The sequence below is a fragment of the Corylus avellana genome, chromosome 3 (assembly GCF_965113065.1).
Source record: "Corylus avellana chromosome 3, dhCorAvel1.hap1.2, whole genome shotgun sequence".
Taxonomy (NCBI): domain Eukaryota; kingdom Viridiplantae; phylum Streptophyta; class Magnoliopsida; order Fagales; family Betulaceae; genus Corylus; species Corylus avellana.
The window spans coordinates 26,014,739-26,040,496 of record NC_142492.1 but is presented as its reverse complement, the minus strand read 5'-3'; the positions used below and the strand labels follow the sequence as shown (position 1 = coordinate 26,040,496).

At 34.5% G+C, this 25,758-nt stretch overlaps 1 protein-coding gene across 1 annotated transcript; it reads left to right on the top strand.

Annotated features, from left to right (window-relative positions):
• The first annotated feature begins 13,052 nt into the window (after positions 1 to 13,052).
• On the top strand, positions 13,053 to 25,605 carry SKL2 (shikimate kinase like 2). The gene is made up of 8 exons (XM_059588876.2): positions 13,053 to 13,359; positions 14,309 to 14,496; positions 14,580 to 14,774; positions 16,376 to 16,437; positions 17,522 to 17,588; positions 17,694 to 17,812; positions 22,954 to 23,130; positions 25,337 to 25,605. Exons 1-8 carry the CDS (start codon positions 13,132 to 13,134, stop codon positions 25,441 to 25,443), a joined length of 1,143 nt encoding a protein of 380 aa, XP_059444859.2. The 5' UTR covers positions 13,053 to 13,131; the 3' UTR covers positions 25,444 to 25,605.
• The last annotated feature ends 153 nt before the right edge of the window (positions 25,606 to 25,758 follow it).

The window sequence follows — 25,758 nt, the reverse complement described above, 5'->3', positions numbered from 1 at the left end:
AAAATGTTGTCTGCAATATTTATAAAAGTGCCATAGGGGGCAACTATAGTTATGGCTGGCTTCCACAAACACTCAACCAGTCAACCTATAGCAAGAGCTAAGATCTCTTATAGACCTTAGGGATAATAATATAAATGTTGGTAGCACTCCTCCTCTTCCACGTCAATTATATTTGTATAATTCAACTATTTTACAGGTGGAATGATAAGTCCACAACCCATAAAAGTGATTGAACAAAACTTTATTCGGGACGTGATGTGAGCCACTATTTAAATCTTGTGCCTCTTGTTTTATTTAAAAGCTAGTTCCTAAGATGAAAACAACTTTTATTTAAAAATAGATATAGGGTTTTGGGTAATACTGATCACTAATTCTCTTATATATATATAAAGGGTATGCAAATGCGGTTACTAACCACATCCGCATACTCTAAAACCACTATCTACTTTCACATATGCAGATAATAGTTTTTTCTAACCACATTCGCCTATAGAGGATAGTGGATGCGGACAATTAATATCCACCCTCATTTACAACCCTAATTTCTAAGACTCCTCCTCAAGACTCTCTTTCAATTTATAATTTCTAAGACTCCTTGTTCCAGAACAACCAATTCTCAAGACCTGGCTTTCATACTATGTTAAATCACAACTTTTCCTAAAATGTTAAACTTATAGGAATAGATAAATTTAATGATTTAATCAATACTTTAACATTTTTTTTTTCCCAAAAGCTTAAGCATTTAGAAATAAGTAAATTTAACCATTTAATCAATACTTTAACATTCCATCTCTTGTGTGAGATCAAACTCTCTTTTAATAGACGGGGCCCAATACGTGAAATATTTAATTTAAATATGAATGAATTGACAGAGTTAAGGTTTGAACTCGAGACTTCTGATTTTAATACCATGTTAAATCACCATTTATCCTAAAAGTTTAAACTTAAAGAAATATAAATTTAATCATTTAATCAATAAATGAAAACTTGAGGAACTATATTGCCAAATTTGCTGATGAAGAACTCATATTTCTTTTCCAAAATTGATGCTTTGGAATATATAAATTATCGAGACACCATATCGATCGATTGTTCTACAACAAGAAAAATAGTCAACAAAAAATTTAGATAAAAAGGAAAGGTGTTAAAAATTTGGGGGAGAGAGAGAGCGAGCAGAATAACAAGAGATGTAAAAGAAATTGAGCAAGAAAATGGGTTTTGTTCAAAACAATGGGGCCCGGGTTACATTTAGGATCCACAATATATACCATGTACATGTGGCATGTTCTAGACCATTCTTGTAACGAATGACCTAGATTGTTAAAATTGGAATTTGCCAATTTTTATGAAATTACCGTGGATCCTAATCATTTTTTACTCAAATTTTTGCCATTTTTCGTTGATTAACATATTGAATTGTAATGCCCCTTGAAACATAGTATTATTAGCACCATTTGGCAAGAGCTTCTTACTATTCATCCAAAAAAATTAATTTTCAACCTTCTTACTTTTTACATCACATCAATCAATTTTTACTATTATTCAAATAAAAAAGCACTACAAATTTTTTTTTTTTAAAAAAAAAAAAAAAAATCACTTTTCCATACCAAACACTTAACTTTTTTTTTTTTTTTTTTTCTCACATCAATCAATTTTTGCTACAGTTTCTGTCTATTAAACAGTAAACGTTCATTGCCAAACGACCCCACTAGCTCTCATATAAAATTTTGTTTTTTTTTTTAAGTTCTAAATTCAAAAAAAAAAAAAAAAAAAGGTAGAAATATTAATGTATTGGTCATATTCTTTTGACTTTTTCTTTCCTGTTTTTAGCTACTTTTCACTTTTGAAATTTGCCTCATTTAATTCTAAGCCCCCACATTCAAAGTAGGATGGCAATCCATGCTTCAAATCCTTGACCCATAATTAGTGGCATATGTCATAATGATTCAACCCAAAAGTATTTATTTATTTATTTTTGTCACTTATCTTGAAATGTTAAAAAGATTTGAAATTTGAAAAAGAAAAAAAAAAAAAAAATTAAAGAGATGGGAACAACTTGAGAAATTCAGAAGTGAATAGACAAGGACTGAGCCTAAAAGCCTTGAGCTACTCAACCCCATATAGGAAAGAGAGGCCGTACTGTGGTTGTGCAGCTGCACTGTCTCACACACAAACATAAGAATGTCAAATTATTTATTCATCATTACACTATCATTCATTCTCGTTCAAACTACTTTACACGTGTCTTCATCTTACTGCATTGATTTTCACGCCCTCTGTCCTGCCAGCCGTCAGATCTGCCTCTTTCAAGGGGTTACTGTTGCTGAGAAAACGACCTGTGAGGGTGACGCTATCTTTGACGCCCTTGTTTTCAACCAAAGTCGTTTCATGAATTTGCAGGGCCTTGAGTAGCTCGAGATGTTTGCATGAAAAAGCCATTACGTGACAGAGGGATGCACGGAACGTTTGTGCAATAAATTTTTGTAGATTATTGAATTCTTTGCAGACAATTAAGTATATATATATCTTTGCTTTTGCTCCTCATGGTTCTGTGAGCCCTGCTTCTGAGCCTAGAGGACCAATAATATCATTAATATGCATTGGAAAAAGTTTTCTTCGTGGTTCAAAGTTCGGATGGAGACAAATTTTATTTTATTTTTTTAGAATATATGAAAAATATATAATATTTTTTGTTTTTCGTATATTAAGATTGATATTAAATATTTTTTATTCATGGGTTGATCATAATCAAATATTAGGATTGAAATCAAATTAAGGAGATTTAATTACTATACTTGTATTTAGACACTACCTTATAAATATGGATCTTTATATTGTAAACAAATCAAGTTAATGAACACAATGTAACCCTTGAGAGTATTCCGAATGGTGGACGTATATTCTAATAAGTTGGATCTCCGCTAGAAGTGACCGGCTGATTTTCACAAAATGTTTTTTTGTTTACGTCAAAACATAAAGAGCTTTAGTTTATTAAACTAACAATATATGTTTTTTTGAAATAAGATTTGGGATATTATTAATCAGCTCGAAAAAAGAGCAAAATCACAGAATAGGGGAAACTTCCTCCTTTCTGATAATACCACCTGTACAAGGTGGGATACAATGCCACAATATATGTTCTTAGAATGTATTTTTAATGGGATTAACATATTTATCTTTAGAGCATTTGATTCTTAGTATTTTAAAATATGTATGAGATTTACGTGTTTTTTTTTTTTTTTTTTTGACATGTCCACACAAGAGGGGAGAGATTTAGGTATTTTAAAAACAAATATCAATATAATAAATTGAATTAGAGAAATTTTTTCGAATCCAGAAAAACTTTGTTACATCTTAATTAAATTTCATGAAAGTCAATGGACAGTGGATCAAGAAAAAAGGTCTTGGAGGAGTATCCATTTGATCAAGAATGGACAGTGACCTCGTTTGAGAACACTTTTTAGGGGAACTTTTTATTTTTTAACCCCCCAAAAAAAAAAATCATTAACAAATAACTCCAATCATAAAATACTCACAAAGCACTCTTTCTTTTTTTTAATTTTATTTTATGAATGAATTGTTTTCATTAATCACAACAAATAATACAACCACACTTTTAGCAAACAAGCTAGAACACCAATGAAGTAATAAAAAATATTCACAAATCACTCAAAATTAATTTCACATTTATGTCACGTCAAAGTACTTTTTCAAATAAAAAGCACAAAGCGTTATCAAACAATGTGGAGTAATTCTAGGTAGCCTACTTGTGTCATACTAAGAATGATATGGCTATTAAAATCATCATTTGATCAAAATTCAATAATGATAAATCACAAGCCTAATAGTAATTTTAATAACCACATCATTCATAATAGAACACAAATAGGCCACCTAAAATTACTCAACAATGTGATACATGTTTTTCCCCTTATTAAATCGTGCTTAGGAACTATTGGAAATTAGATAATATGTTTGTTAATTATATGCCTCAGAAGAGTAGGTATACATTAATTGTTTATGATATTGTTATATATAAATTAACCTCGAGCATAGCACTGAGGTTGACTTTAAATCATCAAATTAAAAAGATTAAGAAAAATATATATTAAATACGTGGACTTAAGAAGAAAATTTTTACTGCATAAAACAATCCAAACCCTTCTATTTCAATAGGAAAAAAATTTTGGGCATGTGAAAATGTGATGGACAACACAAAGTTGTCCTCAATGAGTCCTCCAATGAATTGTCAAGAAAAATGTTGGGACAAAGAGTAAAAGTAACACCTTTATAGACATATCCCACTTGATCACGAGCCACACAGATTTATGTTATTTATCTTCCAAGGCTTAGCTGGCTTGTTCCATAGGTCTCCTCTTCTTGGTATAACAAAGTGTAGATCTTCATCTTAGCTACAGCCCTAGAGAGCTATTTTGTGTCCAAATACCCACTACAAATTAATAACAGCACCTACCCCATCTTATCTTCTCAGCATCTTCTTACGTATTAACTCATAAAGTTTTTGTTTGAAATAAAAAAAATAAAAAATAAAAAAACTCAAAGATTTTGCCACTCATTTCATATAGACTGAAATAGTGTGTTTTAAGTGGTTTCTCATATTAGTTATTTAAAACAAAAAATAAAAGGAAAATCACTTAAAATATGTCATATCGAGTAGTTTAAAATGAGTGTGAAAAGTAGCATTAGGGGTGACAATTTGCGTTCGTGTGCCCAGGGGCGAAACTAGCATTTGAAGTTTGGGGGCGGGGGGTAGAATTTAAAGATTTGGAGGGTAAAATTCTAATTTTTTAAAATTTTTGGGCAAAACATGGCCCCTTCGGGGGGGTTGTGTAGTTCCGCCCCTACGTGTCTACTGTGTCAGATTCAGATTATGTCAAGTCATGAGTATAAGACTATATAGGTCAATCATAACCCAACCCGTATAATTAAATGAGTCAATCCTCTCAACTATAACCCCAAAATTTTGTATTAGATTCGTGTCGGATTCGTGGGTCATAACAAAAATTGTCAATCATTATGTCATATGCCGGTCGAGTTCGGGTCATGTCGAGACACGTGTATAAAACTATATATATATATATGTTAACCCGAACTTGACTCATTTAATTAAACAGGTTACATTCATTAACCCTAACTTTTTAATTTCGTCTTGAGTTCATGTAAGGTTCGCGGATCGTGTCAAAAATTAACAATCCTAAATTGCATTATTTATATTTATATTATGTAAAATCGTTCAAGAAGGCTTTGATACAAAAGTAACACTCAAAGATATGATAAAAATTCGTCCTCATATGCATGCATTGTATTTCTTTTAGAGTCCTCATCAAACATCACATTGGTGTTCGCTGTTTATCTCGACTTTTAAATGCCTACTAGCTAGGATGATTTTAACTATTTTTAGGTCAATGTTAACATATTCAAGGAAGGCAATTAAAGTACTATCCCTAGCAATAGACTAGAGTAAAGAAATGTAAACCCAACTCAAACGAATAGAGATTTGTTGCATTAATTCTTAGGAGTTGCAAGCCTGCAATTCTCATCCAACCGCTCAAAATAAGCTATGTCATAAAATCAACCACCATTCAAGGTGAAGGGGTGGTTGGCCAGTACTCCTAAGCAGGTTGTCACCCATCCCCGACATATGTTGGGGATGACCGAATTATCATCCTCGAAACATGCTTTTGGCAGTGACTTGACGACCTCATGGGTGGTCGGTCAATCCTTAAATGTTTTAGGTTGGTCGAGCAGTACCCCCTAAGACATGTTGGGAGTAGCCAAAATACCACTAAAATGTACTTTTGAAAATGGTTAGCCATCCTGTGCTTATTATGATAGAGGGTGATTAATCACCCTCTTGGGTGGCCGTCCACCCCAAAATCATTCATTTTTGGCCTTTTCTTTTAAATATTTTTTTGTGATTGTTGACATGACTCATTCTCAACCGTTCATTTGTGAAGGATTGTAAGGGATTTCAATCTAGTTCAAATATTGTTTGTCATTTTAAAATTATTATTTTTTTAGATGATGTTATGTGCATCTGTTACATTTTTCCAAAGATTCGTTGACTATCATAATGAAGTTGAATACTGAACTCTTTATAAGTGAGGAGAAATACCAGTACTAGACTATATATAAATTCAATGAATAAAATTTGATTTTAGGTCAAATACCAAGTGCGAAGCTTTATAGCATTGCCTTATACAAATTATTTATAAAGTAATGCCAATAACGGGCCATGGGAAAACCACCGGAACATGTAGGTAATTTATTTGTTATACTCAATTTAGAATTTTATTTATTAAAAACAAAAAAAAAAACAAAAACAAAAACTAGAATTTATAAATTTTGTGGCGCTCAATAAAAAGTACAAGAATAATTGTTAGCTAGCTAAGGCTCCGATTGTTTCAATGTAAAATGTTATTTGGAAAACGTTTTCCTTATATTTCCATTGTTTAGTACGATGGAAAATCGTGATGAAACAAAAAAAACATTTTTGGTTGAGGAGCAAAACCTTCTTTAATTTTCATAACATTGTTTCCTTTTTTTTTTTTTTTTTAACCGTAAACTATTTTTTGTGTTTGAACTTTCTTTCTTGCGGAAACTCTCTTTCTCAATTAATTTTCACCGCCAACAAAAGTCGTCGGCCGTTTTCGACCTCCATCAGCCGTTGCAGCCGAAGGTCTCTCGCTGTCACTAATTTTCCGTACAAACCAAACCCTAAAAATTGTTTCTAGCTAAAATCATTTTCTTAAAAAAATGCTTTCACTAAATATATTTTTCTAAAATATATATATATATATATATATATATATATGAAAACAAATAGAGATTAATCAATGGGTGGCCAACCACCCCCTTGGAAATGGACGCAGACCCCAACAAGAAGCTTTGGGGTGGTCGCACATCCCTCAAAGGTTATCAAGATGGACGTCAAGGGGCTCCAAGGGCAGAGCGACCACCCTCATGCACTATGTGTGGTGGTTGTACTACTCCAAATGCTTCCTGTTGGAGTGGCGATCCATAGTAACATTATTCTTTCTTTCTTTCTTTCTTTTAAGAAAAAAATAAAAGAAAAAGTAAATTAGGTCTATTTGATTTCTATGGGAATAGTCATTCCTCTCCTTATGGGGAGGAATAGCTATTCCTCAAAATGCGAATAAGAAATAATAATTAAGCATACCAAACAACGGAATAGCAAATCCATTCCTATCTTCCAAATGTGACCTAAGTATCGCACTAAATTCAAATACAAAGATACGATCTGAAGAGAAAAATTTGGCAAAGGTCACGTAACCCCCTCTCACTCTCTTCAAGAAATAATTAATCAAAATAATATAAATATGAAGTAAATAAATGAATTTAATTGTTAGGGTGTATCAATTTCAAGTAGATTAAAAAAAAAATGTCTTGTGGATAGAAATTAAAATATAGTGATAAAAAAAAAAAAGTAAACACCAGCAATAAATAAATAAGTAAATATAAATATATATAGTTGCACCACATGTGAAAGGCAAAAACAAAGAGAAAAGGAGGAGAAAGTAACAAAAGCAAAAACAAAACAAAGACTCATCGACACCACTATTTATACCATTCTTACAAGACGACGTATTATAAGCCGAGATTCTCGCGGGAGCCAACGTCTACCATTCTTTTTCGAGACAGTATTTTCGTCGTAGGAGAACAAAGAGCATATAAGCGTTAAAATTATGCTTTCACATATCCTTCGCACGTGTCAACTGAAGTGACATCTCATCGGGTGTGGGGGGAGGGAGGGGGGGTGTAAGGAATACGGTCAAAGACATACGGTCAGTGTCAGGACCAATGGGGAGGGAAGGAAGACGGAAAAAAAAAAAGAAAAGCTAGGGGCGGCGGGAGACCCGAGGCCAAAAATCATTTTGCAATCTATTGCTTTATGATTGACGCCACGCTGACCGGACTGTCGTATTATTAGCAGTGCAAGGGTGGTGGTGCAGTTTTGTCCTTTCACATCTTATGGGGATGAGAGAAGAGAGAGTGATGGCGACCATACCTCCTGTAGTCCTGCCCCTTTGAGGGCAGTCCTGTCTTTGTCTGCCCGGCATTCAAGGTGGGCTACTATTATATATCATTTTAATTTTTTAATTTTCTTCCACCAACACAAACACATGATTCTTTAATAATCTTGAAAAATAAAAAATAAAAACTAAAAAATTGAAAAAGTTGTCCATTCTCATGATGTCCAAAAAGTTATCTGTGTGTGTCGGATGGTGTTTGGAGTTAATTATGTAATTCCAACAAAAGGAAAGTTGTAAAATGGCAAGAAATTTCGTTTATATATAGTAGCTACAAATAGTCAAGTGTTTTCTTGCTTTTCCATTGTGATATATATATATATATATATATATAAAGATGAAAATAATTTTAATTGTTTGTTAATACTTTTCGCAAAGAAAAAGGAAAAATGTCGTTCAAAAAAGTATTGTCAAACAAGCTCACTTTCTAACAAAAATGTTAAGAATTGTGTGACGGGCTTTCTAACAAAGAGCAGTTTCATGTTAGAGTTTGTTCGGAATTTACCTTTTCGGATAAGTGTTTATCCAAGCAAGTGGAATTTGAACATGCGCCCTCATGAATTGCCTTATTGCAGTGCAATAGAGCAACTCTATTTCACGAGATTAGGATCCGACAAGAACATTTTTTCCAATGTAAGACTCAATCTAAGGCTTCTGCTATTTTCTTGGGCCATAAGACTTTCTTGATAACTAGTAAAGAGAAATAAAAATAAGTTACTATGATTGAACGAAAATATAAAAAATTATTTGTTAATTTTTTGTACGAACCAAACGTTGAAAAATACCCGACACAAAATATGTAACATTATTTGCCATTACTCGTTGGGCCCTGTCCATATATGTATAAGAGAACCCAGGCTGTTTACAAAAAAAAGAGAACCCAGGCTGGAAAACAAGGCCTACTAGGCATGACTTTTATCATAGGCTACCGACTACCCTATTACCTTTTTAAGATATGGTTTAAGAGTGAAGAATTTCTTAAGAAATGATATGACACTACAACCGTATTGATGGTAACAATACATACTCCTTCTTTATTTGTTGCTTCTACAACATTTTGTAGCCACCTACTCCTAAGACCAGGGTGGTCCATTTCTAATGTTCTCTTTCCTGCTCCCAATCCCATCTTTTTCCTTAGGATAACTAAAGTAATTGTCACGGATTAGGATATCCAGTAATTTGAGTAGAAACTATGAAAAATTTTGTGTGAGACCTATCTGTCTAAATCAATTTTGGACACTCCAATATCCGAGCAGGTAAATCCCATTAAGCTCTCTCAAATTGTAGTAGTTGTTACTTTAAGAAGCTTAAAAGGACGACGGGAAAGAAAGTTTTTATTGGAATGAGTGGCTAATAATGTTTCGATGGGGTTTGATTTGGATTTAGTTGATCAAGTTGAAATATTTAGAATGTTGGGATTGGGACATGTGTCCCTCCCAATCCCATCAACCATGCACACCTTTTATTTTTTGACGTATCTAATCTATATATCATAGTTGCCTGATCATCTCTTTATGTTAAATCACTAATGACTAAAAAAAATGAATTTTAGATCATGTTTGGGATTGTGTTGGAAAATAGAACTTTTAAAGTCAAAATAAACTTTTTTAAAAAAATGCTTCAATTTTATGTTTTTCTCAAAAGTGTGTTTTGACCATTTTTATGATAAAAATGTCAAAGAAGTACTTTTACAATTTTTTCTAAGAGCATGTTTGGAGCTGTGTTTGAAAAATGGAGGTTTTAAGTCAAAAATAATTTTTTTTGACAAAAACTTTATTTTTAAGCTTTTGCCAAAAGTACGTTTTGGTCATTTTTGGACCCTTAAAAGCACTTTCAATTTTTTTTTTACCAAACGAATACTTTTTTCTTCAAATTTACATTTTGAGTGTTAAACGCACTTTAAGGCTTCTTAAATGCATACCCAAACAAGCCATAAACATGCCAACTTTTTGTTTGACACAGCTTTTTATGTACTAAAATTACTTTTTACTCTTCCTAACTCAATCTCAAACAAACTCTTAATCATTTACACAATGGAGTCAAGAATAAATTTTCTGCTTTGATACAATGTTAAATAAATAACTATTTATCGTAAAAATTTAAGCAAATAAAAATAGTAAATTTAATAATTTATTTATTAGTACAATACTTTAAACCTAATTATCACCTCGATATCAATCGACTTTAACATACTATATAACATAATTTTGATGGGGGCATAATAAGGAGGTCAAAGAAGATGACAGCAGAACATTTTGTGGTCCTTTGTAATATTCCGAAAAGCTGAGGGGAGGTAAGTGAAGTTGTCAGAAACCTTGTCTGAGGGTACGGAGACTCACTCAGAGTTTTATTTTATCATTTATCCGAAAGTCTGAATTGAATCATTCATTCATAATTACTCGCTTTTAATGCATGGTGATAGCGTGATGTGACGTGTCCTGAAACATTAGACAACGAAAGGGGAAGAGTGCTGCTACGGTCACCCATGGAAATATACACATTTCTGGACCACCATTGACTATTGATAAATTGGAAATTACACTATTGTCCAAACCCATCCCTACGGAGGGATTTTTTTTATTGATTTTTTTCTTCTTCTCTAGCTTTGGGTTAATTGACTCTATAATCTTTATGCCAAACAATTAAGTATAAAATCTGACTTGGAAAAGGACATGACAAGATCCAATATTTCATTGTCCTACCTCCTTTTTTTTTTTTTTTTTTTTTTTTTTTAAAAAAAAAAAGGTTTGTTAATATTATCACGCTCTCTTCATGTTTGGCTTAAACTTTTTCTCAATAAGTGAGACTCAGTCGTGAAACGTATAATTGAAGTTCTTATTTATTTCAGCATAAAAACTCTTTCCAGAAACTACTTTAGGGTGTTTGGGGCGGTCAAAAAGAATCAGAAGTTTGATGAGACATAAAATGGTTTACGCCATCATTTTTGTAAACGATTTTCCATCATCAAACGCCCCCTTTTGGTCTTTCCCCTTGTCGTTTTCTCTCTCTCTCTCTCTCTCTTCAACAACGTCATCCCGCCCTCTGCCTTGATCTCCAACGCCTTAACCTGTCACAAATAGGGCCAAAATGTGGTAAATAATTGAAACAAAGTTTAAACTTGAGACCTTTATTACGATAACCATGTTAAATCACACTAGTCCCAAAAACTTCCGTCAATAGAAAATAATAAATTTAATGATTTTGTCTTTTTATTCTTCTCTTTTAACATATTTTTGACAAATTTGAATTGGACTTTTATGTGAGAGGCCTTGAGATTTAAATCATGAGAAATAAAAGCTATTTTTGCATAGGATGTTTCTTGCTCAAGTCTTAAAAGTTGCTGTTAATACATTTATGGGTGTTGGCCCAGCTGCCTAACTGGACCCAAGACTGTAGGCCCATTGTTTGGGCTGCTTTTCGGGCCTGCTGATGCTCCATTGGTGCTTGTATTTTCTCATCCTCATTATAGCATCCATGTAGTTTGTTAGAATTTTTTTTTTAAAAAAAAAAAGAGAAAAAAAAAAGGTATGGTTCTGAAATTAACTTACAAAAAAAGAGCTTTTTATTTTTTAAAAAGAAAATATTAAAAATGATATTGTTTCACTTATATTACTTTATATAATATCATATACAACAAAATGAAAAATTCCACAGCCACGTTGGTCATATAGTATACGTTGTAGGGCATGTTTTTGTTTGCCATGTGAAATATCATAAGCATTACATGATAGCCATCATATAGAATTTCTTAAAACCATTACCATTTTTTTAAAAATATTTTTTTTACCTTATCATACCAATAAGTGAAATACAATGAATTAAGAAAAATTAATATGATCATCTAAAATGATAAGTATTAAAAAAATGAAATCTAAAACACTTTGATTTTAAATAATAAGTAAGAGTTTAGACAATTTAAATAATAAGTAAGAGTTTAGACAATTTCTCCATAAAGTTATCCTAAAAGAAAAAAAAAAAATTAGAAAATCTCACTTTACTACATGTTCTTCCACTATTCTACTTGGGCATGAAATATAGCAGATTAGTGGTGCATTAAGCATGCACTAAATGGAGTATATAAGATCTTGAGAAAAAAATTTTAGAGGTAGTGTGTGAACGTTTTGAAATAGAAGGGAAAAACCATGTGCAAATGCAAGAACAATATCTCACTTTCTTTGGTTTTATGATCATGTGTGAGGGACTTGGACTATAGAATATGTGTGGTTTGTTCTAGTAGCAAGCACCACCACGAGTTGAGAATAAATCGAATGTGGAGACATAGTAACAACGTGAAACAACTGTTTTAGATCTCGAAGGTACATTTTTATGATCTCTAACATTGGTATCAGAGCAATTAAGGTTGTTTTCGTTGGTTGTTAATGTTTCAATTACATGCATGTTTGATGAAATGACATTTTCTGTGTGCATTTTCAAGTCTCACATAGAACACGCATCAAACGGTTGATTGGGGTGAGGTCATTACATTTAAGCATTAAAAGAAATTGAAGTTAAAGTTTAAGAGGCACAAACTTTTATAAAAAAGCCTTCGGCGACAGGCTACCTCTGACGAACTTTGATGGTCGTTGGCTGGCGAGAGACGGCCGACAACATCTAGCTAACTCTGATAGCCTATGGTCAACGAACTTTGATGGTGATTTTCAAAAACCTCTAATAGCAAATTTTGGAGACCTTCGGCGGCAGCGACAGATAATGAACTACAAGAGAGAGAGAGAGAGTGTGTGTAAGAATGAGAGGTTTAAACTTAGAAAAATAAAAAAAATAGAAACATTTTACGCACTTTAAAGGAGGTTTTTCTAATTAATCGAAAATGTTTTTGATTTTGACCAAAAGTCTCATTTGTACCAAATACCAGAAAAAAGGAAGAAAATTTTTTAGGTGAGGCTAAATTGAAATACCCTAAAATCTATAGAATAAATTTGAATTTTTCCTACCAAAAATAGGAGAAAAATAGAATCACAACCCACGACTGAAACTAACTAATTAGCAACGGCCAAACTACATCTTATCCAGGTACTGGGTTTCACACCTAGTCTAGCAAATGGCTTCTACCAATCTATGCTTTCTCTCCCAAAACACCACCAAAATCCTGAGCTTGTCACTCCCAAAGCTCACTCCCCCCATTCCCAAACCCAATTTCCTCTCCGTCACAAGTTTCCCTTCCTCATTTCCTCGCTTTCTGTGGAGCAAGGTGGCCCCTTTCAAGAGCTCCAACCGACTCTCCTGCCGCAGTGCCTCCACCATCCCCGTCAGCACCAAGAACTACGAGGTGCTTGCTTCATATCACTCCTTAGTCCTTATTGGCTCTGTTCGGTTGCCTAGAAAATCCAGGAACAGAAAAAGAAAATTTTCATTTTTTTTTTTTTTTGCGTATTGTTTCTTGTTTGGCATGCTTGAGTAAAGTTATGCTCAGCTGATTGCAGGATTTTGATTCTCAGGTCCTTTAGAATATATAGGATTCAATTTATTATTTTGTTTGTCTCTTTTTTCTTTGTGAGCACTTTCTCGGCAACCAAACAGAGCATACTGTACTCCTTATAGTGCTATTAAGTAATTTTCATTTTGGTTGAATCAAGTTTTGCATATTTCTATTTGGAAATTTGATTAGAATTATGGATGAAATTAGAAAGTTCTTGTTATGCATACTGGATAATTTTCCAATCTCATAGTTCATACTGTTGCCAGCTGAAAATTGAAAAGGAAAAAACATAATAATAATATAATGATAAAAATGTTATTCACGCTGTCTAGCTCGTGAAGAACTCACCTGAAGCTAGATAAGTGGCAATATCCAGCAAAGAATGGAGCACCGCAAACAATTTTGGGGAAGAAAGTGTTAGTGTAATAATAAGTTATCATGCAGAAATGTTCGATTAACATAACTGCACTGTATTTTTGCAAAATGATACATCAAGTTTTTGAATAATTAATCATTTCAGTCGTATTCCGCTGAATCAAGCATTTTTCAGTTGGGTGTTGAGGTGGAAGTTGTTATCAGGACAGAAAGGAACTTTCTAAGATTCTAGTTTCATTGATTGTAGTAAATAATAAATTTAGCCTAAATATTATAATACAGGAACATTAAGCAACGCATGGATATTACCAGCCATAATATCAATGAAGTTTGAAACTGTTCTATGAATAGGTTCAAAGTCTTTTTATTCTTTTGCCAGTTGGGTTTGATGCCATCCAATTTAATTATGTGAAATATAATGCAGTTTTCTGATGGTTCTTCTGAGGTGGAGTTGAGATTACAACTCAATGTGGACGTTCAAAATTCCAGAGACATATTTGTGGATTCAAATGACACCTCTTTAACAATTAGAGTACAGCGCAATGGCTATCTCATCACACTTATAGAAACTAATAATCTGTTTGGAAGAATAAAGCCTGCTGAAACAATATGGTTTGTGAGTGAATCGTTTTAAATTTCCATAATGTGTATATGGGTCTTCAGATGTTTAGACAGAGGATTCATGCTTTGAACAGGTACATAGATGATGATCAACTGGTTATAAACTTGAAAAAGCAAGATCCAGATTTGAAGTGGCCTGACATTGTGGAGTCCTGGGAGTCCCTGACAATGGCATCTACGCAACTTCTGCAAGGAACATCAATCTACATTGTTGGGGATTCAACTGAAATTAACCAGAAAGTGGCTGGAGAACTTGCAGTTGGTCTTGGGTACTGATATTTTCTTCATTTTGGTTAACAATAGATGATAGTAGTTACTTCTTTCCTCTGATTTGACAAGCTGGTGTTAGTGATATGGTACTCCACTATGCTTTGCTTTTTCTTTGTAATCAATCCTTGTTTTTCCATTTCCAGCTTACCACTCAGTTCATAAGTCTATGCTTTTCTGATTCTTAATGATAGTCTAGTAATTTTTAATGAAAATCATATTGCATAGTTAAAACTAGTTATTAAGTATGATAACATCTATCCTGAACTGACTTAACTGGTATTATCTTGTGCCTTAATAATTGGTTTTGGTCCCTCCAAGTTTAGATTCGTAGTTAATTTTAGGTCCCCAGTGTTCCTTTGGTCCTTGAAATTATGATTTGTTTTCAATGTAGCACTTCTGTCTAACACAGTAACACTGCTAACAGTGTGTTGAATGACCAGAAGGACATTGTATTTGTGCATAAAATTAGGATTTTTTTTTTAAAAAAAAAAAGATGAATAATGAGATCAATGGACACCATGCGATTGAAGCCCCTCAACATCTTCACCATGGAATTCATGTTGGTTCACATTCTTGATCCTCTTCTCTTCCAACTTCCTCAAATTGCCATCTGTATCAAACTTCATTGAACCCATCAGCTGTCCCAGTTTGTTGGAGACCAAATCCAGACCAGACCCATTTACCGATTTGATCAGCACCTTCAAAAAGTGGGACACTCAACTGGGTTGCAACTTCAAAGAGAGCCACAAGGGGTTGGTCCCAGTTCAGTCAAATGGGTCTTATTTTTTGCAAAAGTTTGGTGGTGTGTCTGAACTTGAGTGCTGTGAGCTGAAAAGGAAACATTTCAGTGTTTTGGTGGAAGGGTGGTCTTGGATTCCTAATAATTTGAATAATTTGTGTTTGCTACATTGTGAATTGAGCTGTTTGTGACTAAATCTTCCATTTTCTCCGAAAGCCCGATGCCTTGTCATTTGAGTCTACTCATCTGCTTCAAGTACTCTTTTATTCATCTTTTTAGTTCAAATGATTGGATTTGGAAACTTCAACTTCGTTTATTTTTTTTACTAAATATTTATGAAATAGGATTTTGCTTGCTGTTGTTGTCAATACAGATGTACTTTTGATAGTTACATGTCGCGTTTATCTGCGGAGATCCCAAGTCTCCAAGCATTACCTGAAGTTTGATGACCCACTGCTGTGATGGATTTGGACGAAAGGGCTACATTGATAACAAGTCAGAACTTAAGGACCAAACTAGAATTTCAAGGACCAAATTGATAGCAAACCTAAACTTGGATGGAATAAAATGTATGTTAGTCATTGGATTTTATTATCTTCCGCCTACCGGACTAGATCTGGATTCTGCTTATTGTTCCTTTCAAGCTTCTAGAGTTTTATGTATTGGCATGGGGGACCTTTATTCCGTTCTTGTATTTTATTCAATTAGAATTTGTTTATAGCTTAATAAAAACAATACCAGATTCATTTCCTACTCACGTCAAGAGAGGCTCTGTCAATATCATGGCATATGTGTAAATCTATCTGGTTTTTAAGTATTTCTTCTGTCCTAATAGTTCCGTTTGGTTGAAGCGGTTTTCAGGTACACGCCACTTAGCACAAAAGAGTTGCTGGAAATGTATACCAAGCAAAACTTTGATTCATGTGAGTATATTGTGAACACTGGCTATTGGTCATTGAAGCAATCTCTTTGCCTTCGCATGGAGCTCATCATCTACACAAAAAATACAAGTGGCTAATTTCTTGGTTATGCAAAAAACGAATCTGTAATAATGAGCTTTATTGTTTCTTTTAAAAAGATACTGCTATAGTGTTTTCTATTATAAATTGACTGCATAAGACAGCCATTCACTGAAAATGATCATATAATCTATGAGGAGGATGATGATGAGGGTGGTGGTGGTGGTGAAGAAGCTGATGAAAAGTGTTGGAAAAGTTAGGGTTTGAGTCATTAGGGTTTTGGGGGTAGTGTTATTGTTTGTATGAACGGTTTAGACACAAAAGGCGGAGGCTATAATATTATTCAACTTATCTTTAACCTAATACAAGCATCCTATTATATAGGATTAAGGAAATACCATAAAGACTAAACTACCCCCAAAACCCTAATGACTCAAAACCTAACTCTTCTAACAAAAAGCAAAGTACTAAATCCCAAGATGTGAACCAAATATTTAGCATGTTTTAATTATACCTGATTAGATCATAGATGTTGGCTAATTCCTTGGGTTCATAAGGAATGTCTTTTTAGACTTTCGATTTTCTAGTATATGGTTGATTTCTTTTGGAGGTGCTGCAGTTGAAGCTTAACATTACTATTAATAGTAAATGATGTTAAGTTGTCTACAAATTTTGTGAACTAAATAACAAAAGTCCTTTCCAAATCGAACTTGGTAAGAGGCAGATCTTGTATGTCTTCTTAATGTTATCCATGCTGCTGTCAGCCTCTTTCTCCTTAAATTCCTTCTTTCCGTGTCTGATCCTAAGTTACACCTTCCATTTGATTGTTCTATAATTAGTAACATCTCCTTGCTACAATCTATTTGTCTATGTTTTCTTTTGGGCCAATATTCTACTTAATAAAGCAAAAATGATCTAACTGCTATGTTTTACATCATGCTGTTTGATAGGATCTAATAAGACTTGAAAAGGTGACTTCCTGCATATTTGATTGAAATTACTCATATCTCCCATCTCACAGTGCATTAACAAGTCTGATCAATTCCAGGGGTGCTCACTGAAGGCTCTGACTCCGTTGCGGAAGCAGAAGGTGCCATATTAGAAAGTTTAAGCAGGTACTGTCTATGGCTCGAATTGATCAATTTTTCTCTTGCCCCACCCCCCTCCTGGTTTGGTTAGAAACAGAGGGCATTCTTTTCTGGGTTTGGTTGGCCTTGCAGTCATGTTCGGGCTGTTGTTGCAACATTAGGAGGGCAGCAGGGAGCTGCTAGAAGGGCTGATAAGTGGCAGCATCTTTATGCAGGATTTACTGTGTGGCTGTCCCACACTGAAGCTACAGGTAATTATCTTTGATCCTTTATTCTTTGCCTTTTATTGGTTAAACAACTCTTATTAGTGTATCATGTGAAATATTCTGCCTTAGAAGATCATTTTAATGTCTTTGGGACACAAACTCACATAAAACAAGTTTTGGTGAGAAATTTCCTTCTTATTCAATTTTCCTTGAACATAAGTAATTTTATTTTATCGGGTATTGAAAAGCGGAGCAACAAATAGCAAGAGATAAAATGGACAAGAGATAAACGAGGTTCGGCTAAGAGCATACATACACTATATTTTCTGCCATGCATTCTTTGTTCTATTCACAAATCTTTATATAAAGGTTACAAGATTGAACCAAAAAAGGGAAAATGGTTATACATCGATTACAATTAGCCGTTGGGTCATATAAGGTATACATTAAGCCATTGGGCCATGTAAGGTAAAATATAAATGGGATAACTGTTGCACATCCCCAAATATGGGAGATATGCTGGAACTCAATCAACACCCCCGTCAAGTTGAAGCATGGATGTCGATCATGCCCACTCACCAACGAGAAACTGAAATCTGTCTCATCCAACAGTCTTCCTAAAAAGATCAGCAAGTTGCTTGGAAGTGTGCAAATGAGATATGCGGAGGAGTTTGGGTTGGAAGCTCAATATGTTTTGTGCAAGGCAGCTTTGTTGTCACAATAAAGGTCAATAGCCTAAGGATGAGCAATGCAAAGATATGTAAGAAGATACTTGACTCAAGTAAGCTTGCAACAGAGATGTGCTATGGAGTGATACTTAGCTTTGGCCCACTATTGGGGGACAGTAGCTTGTTTATTAGTTTTCTACGAAATATGGCAGGAACCAAGTATGGTGTATCAGCCACTAGTAGAGCAGTGAGTCATAGGACAGCCAATCAAAGTCACAATAGCCATCGAGTTGCAGGGAACTTGAAAAGGAGAGTAAGATACCTTTGAGATATCAGAAGAGGCAAAGAGTGTTAGGAAATTAATCATATTTCCAAAGACCTGTGAGATGCAAAAAATAAGAAGAATGTGGAATAACAAAGATTAGGTAATCGCACACGACACCAAGATTTAAGTAGTTCGGCTTAACAAGCCTACATCCACAGGCGAAGACGACTCGGGAAAAATTTACTATCCAAAAGATGGAGTACAAAACTAGTAGAGAGAAAATCACTCAGATCCCAAGGCCCTAATACACACAAATCTCACTATCACACAAGAGAAATAATTCTCAAAATAGAATACAAAAGACATATACAAACTCTTCTTTTGCTCGAACAAATGGCGGCTGATCTCTATTTTCTTCTCTCACTCTGCAGCACATTTTTCTTCTAATCACTTGTTTTTGCCTCCCCCAAAAACACCAAGAAGAAAACACCATAGTAGCCCTTGTACCTCCTATCTCACGTTTTGGCACACCCCCCCTTTTGTGCTTCACTAGTGCATGAGTTTTGCACTTGTACAGCTTGCTGCCTCCACACTCCTTTTAAGCACACATAAAACACAAGGCTCCATGCCTTTATATATATGTGCAAAGTCGGTGCACGTAAGTCTTCAAACTTCTACTACTAGAAGCCGGATAAGGAGTCCAAACCAAACTTGGACAAAAGTCTCCTAAACCCAAAAGGAGTAGAGAGTGGGGGCCCACGTGTGATGGGTGGCAAGTCACACCTAACAAAGAGCAGCCATGTAATGGGATTGTAAAGGTTTATGCATGAATTCAATAAGAATATGGATGGAGTAGGTGATGTTTGGCGGAGTGATGGTTAAGTAGACGAGGCGCCAACCAGTCAACAATAGATGGAGGGATCAGCAAGGGGGTACTGGTAGTATTGGAGAGTTGCAAATTTGTTACATAGAGAAAGTAACTAGTCATGCGTCCTGTAAAGTATCAAAGTATCAAGAAATAGGCCATATGTAGAAATGGGCAATTTCAAAACTGAGGAAGTACTTTGGAGGACTCAAATCTTTTATGTGGAAGTAAGAATGGAGAAACAGTTTAAGGTTAGCAATACCTTGAGTGTCATCACCTATGATGAGGACGTCATCAAAAATAAGATGAGAGATTTAAAATGGTTTGGCCATTAGAGGGCCTATATCTACCATAGAAAATGTGTGATAGGGTTACATCTTTGATTATTGGCTAGAAATGGAACACATTATAAGAAAACCCCACATTTATAATAGGAGTTCAACAATTTGAAAATGGAAAGTCAACTATCAATTTATTACAGTTAAATATTAAATCAAGGTGATTGATTTGTATTCGCATGATTTACACATAACAATCAATCCTTGATTTACTTATTTCAATATAAAATACGAATAATATTTCAACACTCCTCTCAAATTGAGCACAAAATCATGATAAAGTGACAAGTTGTAAAATTTTTGTAGGTGGATATAGAAGTAGTGAGTGTGGCATGTGTAGACCGTTAGAATATTAAATAAATAATTAAATTCATCATTTCTATCAACTTAAAATTTTAGAATAATTGATGATTTAACATAGTATCAAAACAGAGGTCTTACGTTCAAACTCTAACTCTTAGTACATGTATGGTCAGAATTCACATCAAGTTTCAATCCATATAAATTTCTCATGGATATATAATGAATACAGCATGAATACATAATGAATACAATATGATATTTTCATTAATCATTACCACCCAAATATTGGTTGTTGTGATTTATATCTACATTAGAAATTCACACATAAATTTTCCATAGCCCTCTATAAATATTAATCATTATTAATGATTGATAATGATACAAACACCAATTGACATTAGTCTTAACATGTGAAAGTTTACTTAAAAAAAGACATGTAAAGCCAAATTACAGGTTCAACTAATTTATGCCAATCAATAACATGGATGGTGTCATAGGCAAAGGGTATGAATTTTGTAGAGAAGACTAGTGTCGGGTCGGTATCAATGCACGGACCTTTGCTCAAGTGGTAAAGGGATGAAAGGGAGGGCTGAGTTAGGTCTAGAATTGGAAATTAATGTTCCTACAGCCGACCCTCTGTCTCTGTAGGGGGATAAAAAGAAAGGAGAAACAAAAAGAGTTGTTGTCTTTCCATGCTTGACAAGATTCTTTTGCTAGCAGACTATTGTTCCCTAAGCCTCTGGAGAGCCTGTTCCCATTATTTCCAAGAAACCATATCTAGTGATGATGATGGCCACCTCAAAGATTCACAAAATCTTACCTCTGCCTGTTTCCTCATTCATTCAAGCTACCACAGAGTATCATCTATCAAACCTATATAACCAAATTGAGGTTTGTGTGTTCTACACATGCTCACGGAAGCACAAAGTCACACAAACTATTCATTCTTGTTTCTAACATAACGGAAATCGTTTTTCACATTTTCACCAGTGTAGCGTGAACATGGTATTAGCATTCTTTGTCAAAGAAACTGTCTTGAACTTCTAAGTCGGTGGATGTAAACTGATTTCCTGACCATCTTAGGATTTCTGTGTGTTTATTCTCCTAGGAATTATGTTGCTGGAACATGCCTCACCACCATCTTCTCCCTATGTGCCACAAATCATGTGATGAATTGATTGGTGATTGTAGTATATCTTACCTACAATTACTAAGGCCTCTAATGGAAAAATAAGGGGAAAATTCACTTAACCCTTAAAGTTTCAGGAGTTTTTCAATTCGAACCTCAATATTTAAAAATTGGCAATGTACCCCCCTGAAGTTTCAAAAATTTTCAATTTAAACCCTCCGTTAATGTTTTATGTCTAAATTGATAGAATTCATCTCACGTGCGTGTCACGTGCGATTTTTATCAAACTTCCAATTTTAGCCTCACCCACATGTAAATACCATATATGTGATTCCCATCACCTGATTCTCTGGCAAAACGTAACGCCCCGGTACTGGGAGCTCTGGGACCTTGGCCCCCGCCTGCTTTTCCTTACTTGCGGTTGCTTCAACTACAAAATATTTAGCTCGGCCTGACCACCGAAGTCAGCAAATGACAAGTTCAACCATTGAGGCCTTGATGGCTCTCCGGCCACCTGGAAAAGCTGTCTGGTAACGGGCTCCAGTGCCGAGGCTTCGTCTCTAGGCACATGGCATTTTCCTTTTCTCATGATGTCAAAGATGAACTTGGAGGAGTCTACGTCTCGGGCAATGCTTCGAGCTTCTTCGGCATTAACAACAAAGGAGGTGGAGGTCCCGGAGTCTTCCATTTGGGGTCTAGAGCCCTCCGGGAGCTTCTCCACCTTTATTACTACTGTCTCCTCTATTTTGTCACAAGGTAAGGTGCTCGAGAGGATATCAACATTGAGATCCAACATATCTCTGTCAGCCTTTGTCTTGCCCTATCGATCTTCAGAGAAAAAATTGTTTTTATATAGCAAAGTATGTTTGACATGAAAAACCCATTTGCGTAGCAAGATTTTCTTCATGAAATATTCAACCAAAGCAGCTAATATAACCAAATAAAAAATAAAAATATAATCTTTTTTGCAGAGAGATAGCTTCCTCTGCGTAACGCTGGTGGATAGAGAGAGAGACTCATCTTGAGGGTAATAACGTAAATTCGATATCTAGATTGAGGGCGAAATGGGAAGAAAAGGCCTTAATATGCCACGTGACACGCACGTGGGATGAATTCCATCCATTTAGACGGAAAATATTAACAGAGAGTTTAAATTGAAAATTTTTGAAACTTCAGGGGGTACATTACTAATTTTTAAACTTTAGGGTTCAAATTGAAAAACTCCTGAAACTTTAGGAGTAAAGTGAATTTTCCCCGAAAAAAAAAATCCGAGGACTGATTGGATACATATAACTAAAATCAACGAATCTTTCATTCTCAAATTGGAGTTCATGTTTAGCATAGAAGTAACTATATTATGTCTGGCCTATCGTCCTTGGAGTGAGTTCAGTTCAAGAGTAGTCTTCTCTTAAATCAGACTTGTCCTGTAATATCCAATTCTGCTGATTTTTGTCTCAAATCGCTTTGTTAGTGGTCCCTTTTGTGGCCCCCAGTGAATGTGCAATTTTGATGTTTGAAGCCCAGATAGTAACCCTCACCATCGGTAGTTAAGAATTTTTTTACGTCATATTTTGCACTTAATTTTCAATCAGAATGTTGTTGATAGTATTCAATGCAGATGAAGATTCAGCAAAGGAGGAGGCGAAGAGGCAAATGCAAGATGCTAGACTGGGTTACTCAAACGCTGACGTGGTTGTCAAGCTTCAGGGTTGGGACACTGATCATGCCAAAACTGTGGCTCAGGGATCCTTGAGTGCCCTTAAACAGTTAGTTCTGTCAGACAAGAAACTTGCAGGTACTCATTTAGCCATTTATCATATTAGCATATTCCATGTTGACACTGTTTTTACCAGTAATTACAACAAAGATGGCCTCGTTTTCATATGCATATGCATAGAATACTAATGTGATAAGTAAAACCTCTGGTTTGTAAAGTAATTATGCATGATGAAACTGATTAAAAATGTTAAAGAAAATAACTAACAAAATAAATAAATAATTCAACATAATTTACTTATCGTTTAAAACATGTAAGTGTTGCTTGCAATTTATTTATTTTACACCTAGCATTAATTTATTGAGTTGTCCTGACAACTTTTGAAATCGCTGCATGATTTCTTCATTGTTGATAGTCTTGAAATATCTCTCTCTTGATATATGTAACTAAACAGTCATTCATCTACTATTCTCCCATTCAGTTGCATAATCAAGTTTTAACACATTAATTTAAAAGAGTAATCTAAATATAAAAGTTTACATAGATAATTTTATTACTTAATAGTAAATTTTTATTTTTATTTTTTATAATTAATTGAGATATCATTAAAAAAGTAAGGCAACCTCATGTACATAAGAAGTATACAAGAGAAGCCACTTAGGTAGTAGGGGTAAAAAAAAAATCATGATAACTAATCATTAGTGAAAAAATATAAGCATCTGTCTATATATAAGCAACATTGGTGAATTGGAAAATAAATCAATGTAAAGATTTGATTACATACTTGAAAATGGAAATTATCACAAAAGAAGGGAACTGTTTGCAGTAAAGTGACACTTGTTATTGGAGACTTTAAAAAACTGTGAATTTCATAACATAAAATATTATCTTAAAGTGGATGACACTCTAGTTGCATGGTGGAAAGAGGAAAATGATTTTTTATTTTTTTTTATTTTTTATTTTTTAAAATTATAAGTATAACAAGGGGTTGGGAGCATATGTTAGATGGGGAGGAAGAGATACCAAATGTGACAGGGAGAGAAAATAGAGAGAGTATAACAGTGTGAGTGGTGTTGGTGTTTGTCATCGCGAGAGTCAAAAAGGTGGAGAGATGTATCATAGTGTGAGAGGGTGTTGGTGTTTCATTGCGAGAGTCAAAAAGGTGGGAGCACTGTCTTTCTGAAGAAAATGGTAGACGTGTGTATATGGTGGTGTGAACAAGCCTCGTGACATGTATGGAACCGACTTCTCTTTCTGAAAATTTGGCATCCATCCCTATTTTTGCTCAAAGAATAAATTCAGAAAGCAATCAAACTATTGCAGCAAGAAAATGGATGCGTGTTGCTAACGTGCAATAGCTTTCGCGCTAGTGTTCTCGTACGTTGCTTGTTTGTTAGCGCAACTATATTTGTTTTGTTGTGAAGTGTGAGTTTTATTATAAGTCAGCGATGTTGGCAAGGAAAAAAAGAAAAAGAAAGGACACTATGTTTTTTTATCTGCTTTAGGGGGTGGGGCACTTTTTTTTGAGTGGGCAAAGCCTAAATTTAGAACTGGGTCAAAAGTTTTTTAAGCATGCCAGAGGTCATTTTAACATATAGTATGTATGTATAATGGAGCTGAGTTGAGTTTCTGCCTCGTTTGATGAATTCGAATAAAATTATAATATGTAGCATTTCTCTATCATATAGTGCCGAACTTTTGGCACTCAGGTGCTAAGTAAAAAGACACAAATATAATGAGGCAGAAAATGTATAGCTTCGATTTATGAGGGCAGACACTCATACGTGACTTCTTCTTGTGGATTGTAAGAGTCTTAGCTTTCTTAGTTTGGTTGAATTTCTACTTAGCAGGCAACAGCCTAGTATCACCCTTTAGTTTGTGTCATAATATGAGAACTCAAAAAAATGGGAATAACTGATGCAGCACCCTGTTCATGCTTTTACTCAATCTGATGGTGCCTTCAATGCAACCTGCTTAACCCACAATTAGCCTCCAAAGAAAACATTAGAGATAGTACGAAAACTAATCATATATTGTTTATCTAAGAGTAAATAGAGCAGTGAAACACGAGAAATGCTACAAGTCTCTCTTGTGTCACTCTAAAAATGATGTGCCTCTTAAAATCATCATTGAGTTTGTGATTGATCATTATTGAATTTTGATCAAATAGTAATTTTAAGAGCCACATCATTACTGAAATGACACAAGAGGAACTTCTACAATTACTCGTGAAACACACTCAGCTGCAATTGCTAATCACAGTGAAATTTTGCAACTTTGGAAGGTAAGAAGAGCTTGTATATAAGGCTGGGGTGTCGTGGTGATTGGCCAAACATCAAGCCTCCTGGTTGGGATCCATCAGCCGGGAATGTACCTCCGAGTGCACTATAATGTTAAAAATCACACTGCAAGTATGTATCACGATTCAAATCTTGTTGCTCCAAACTCTGTTATGGTGATGTATATGCCAATCTTGATGTTCTTCAATGAGTAACAAGAATACCAAAATATTCATTTTGATAGGTGAGATCGAAATGAAGGTTTATTCATGCATTTTAACTGGCTCTGTATTGAATGAAAAAAAAAAAAAAAATCCTAAATTCCATTCTTCCCTTATTATTCAGTCTTTTTTTTTTTTTTAGAAATGTTTACATAGCCCCTCAAACTACTACTTAATTAACAATATTCTCCTAACTTCCAATTGCA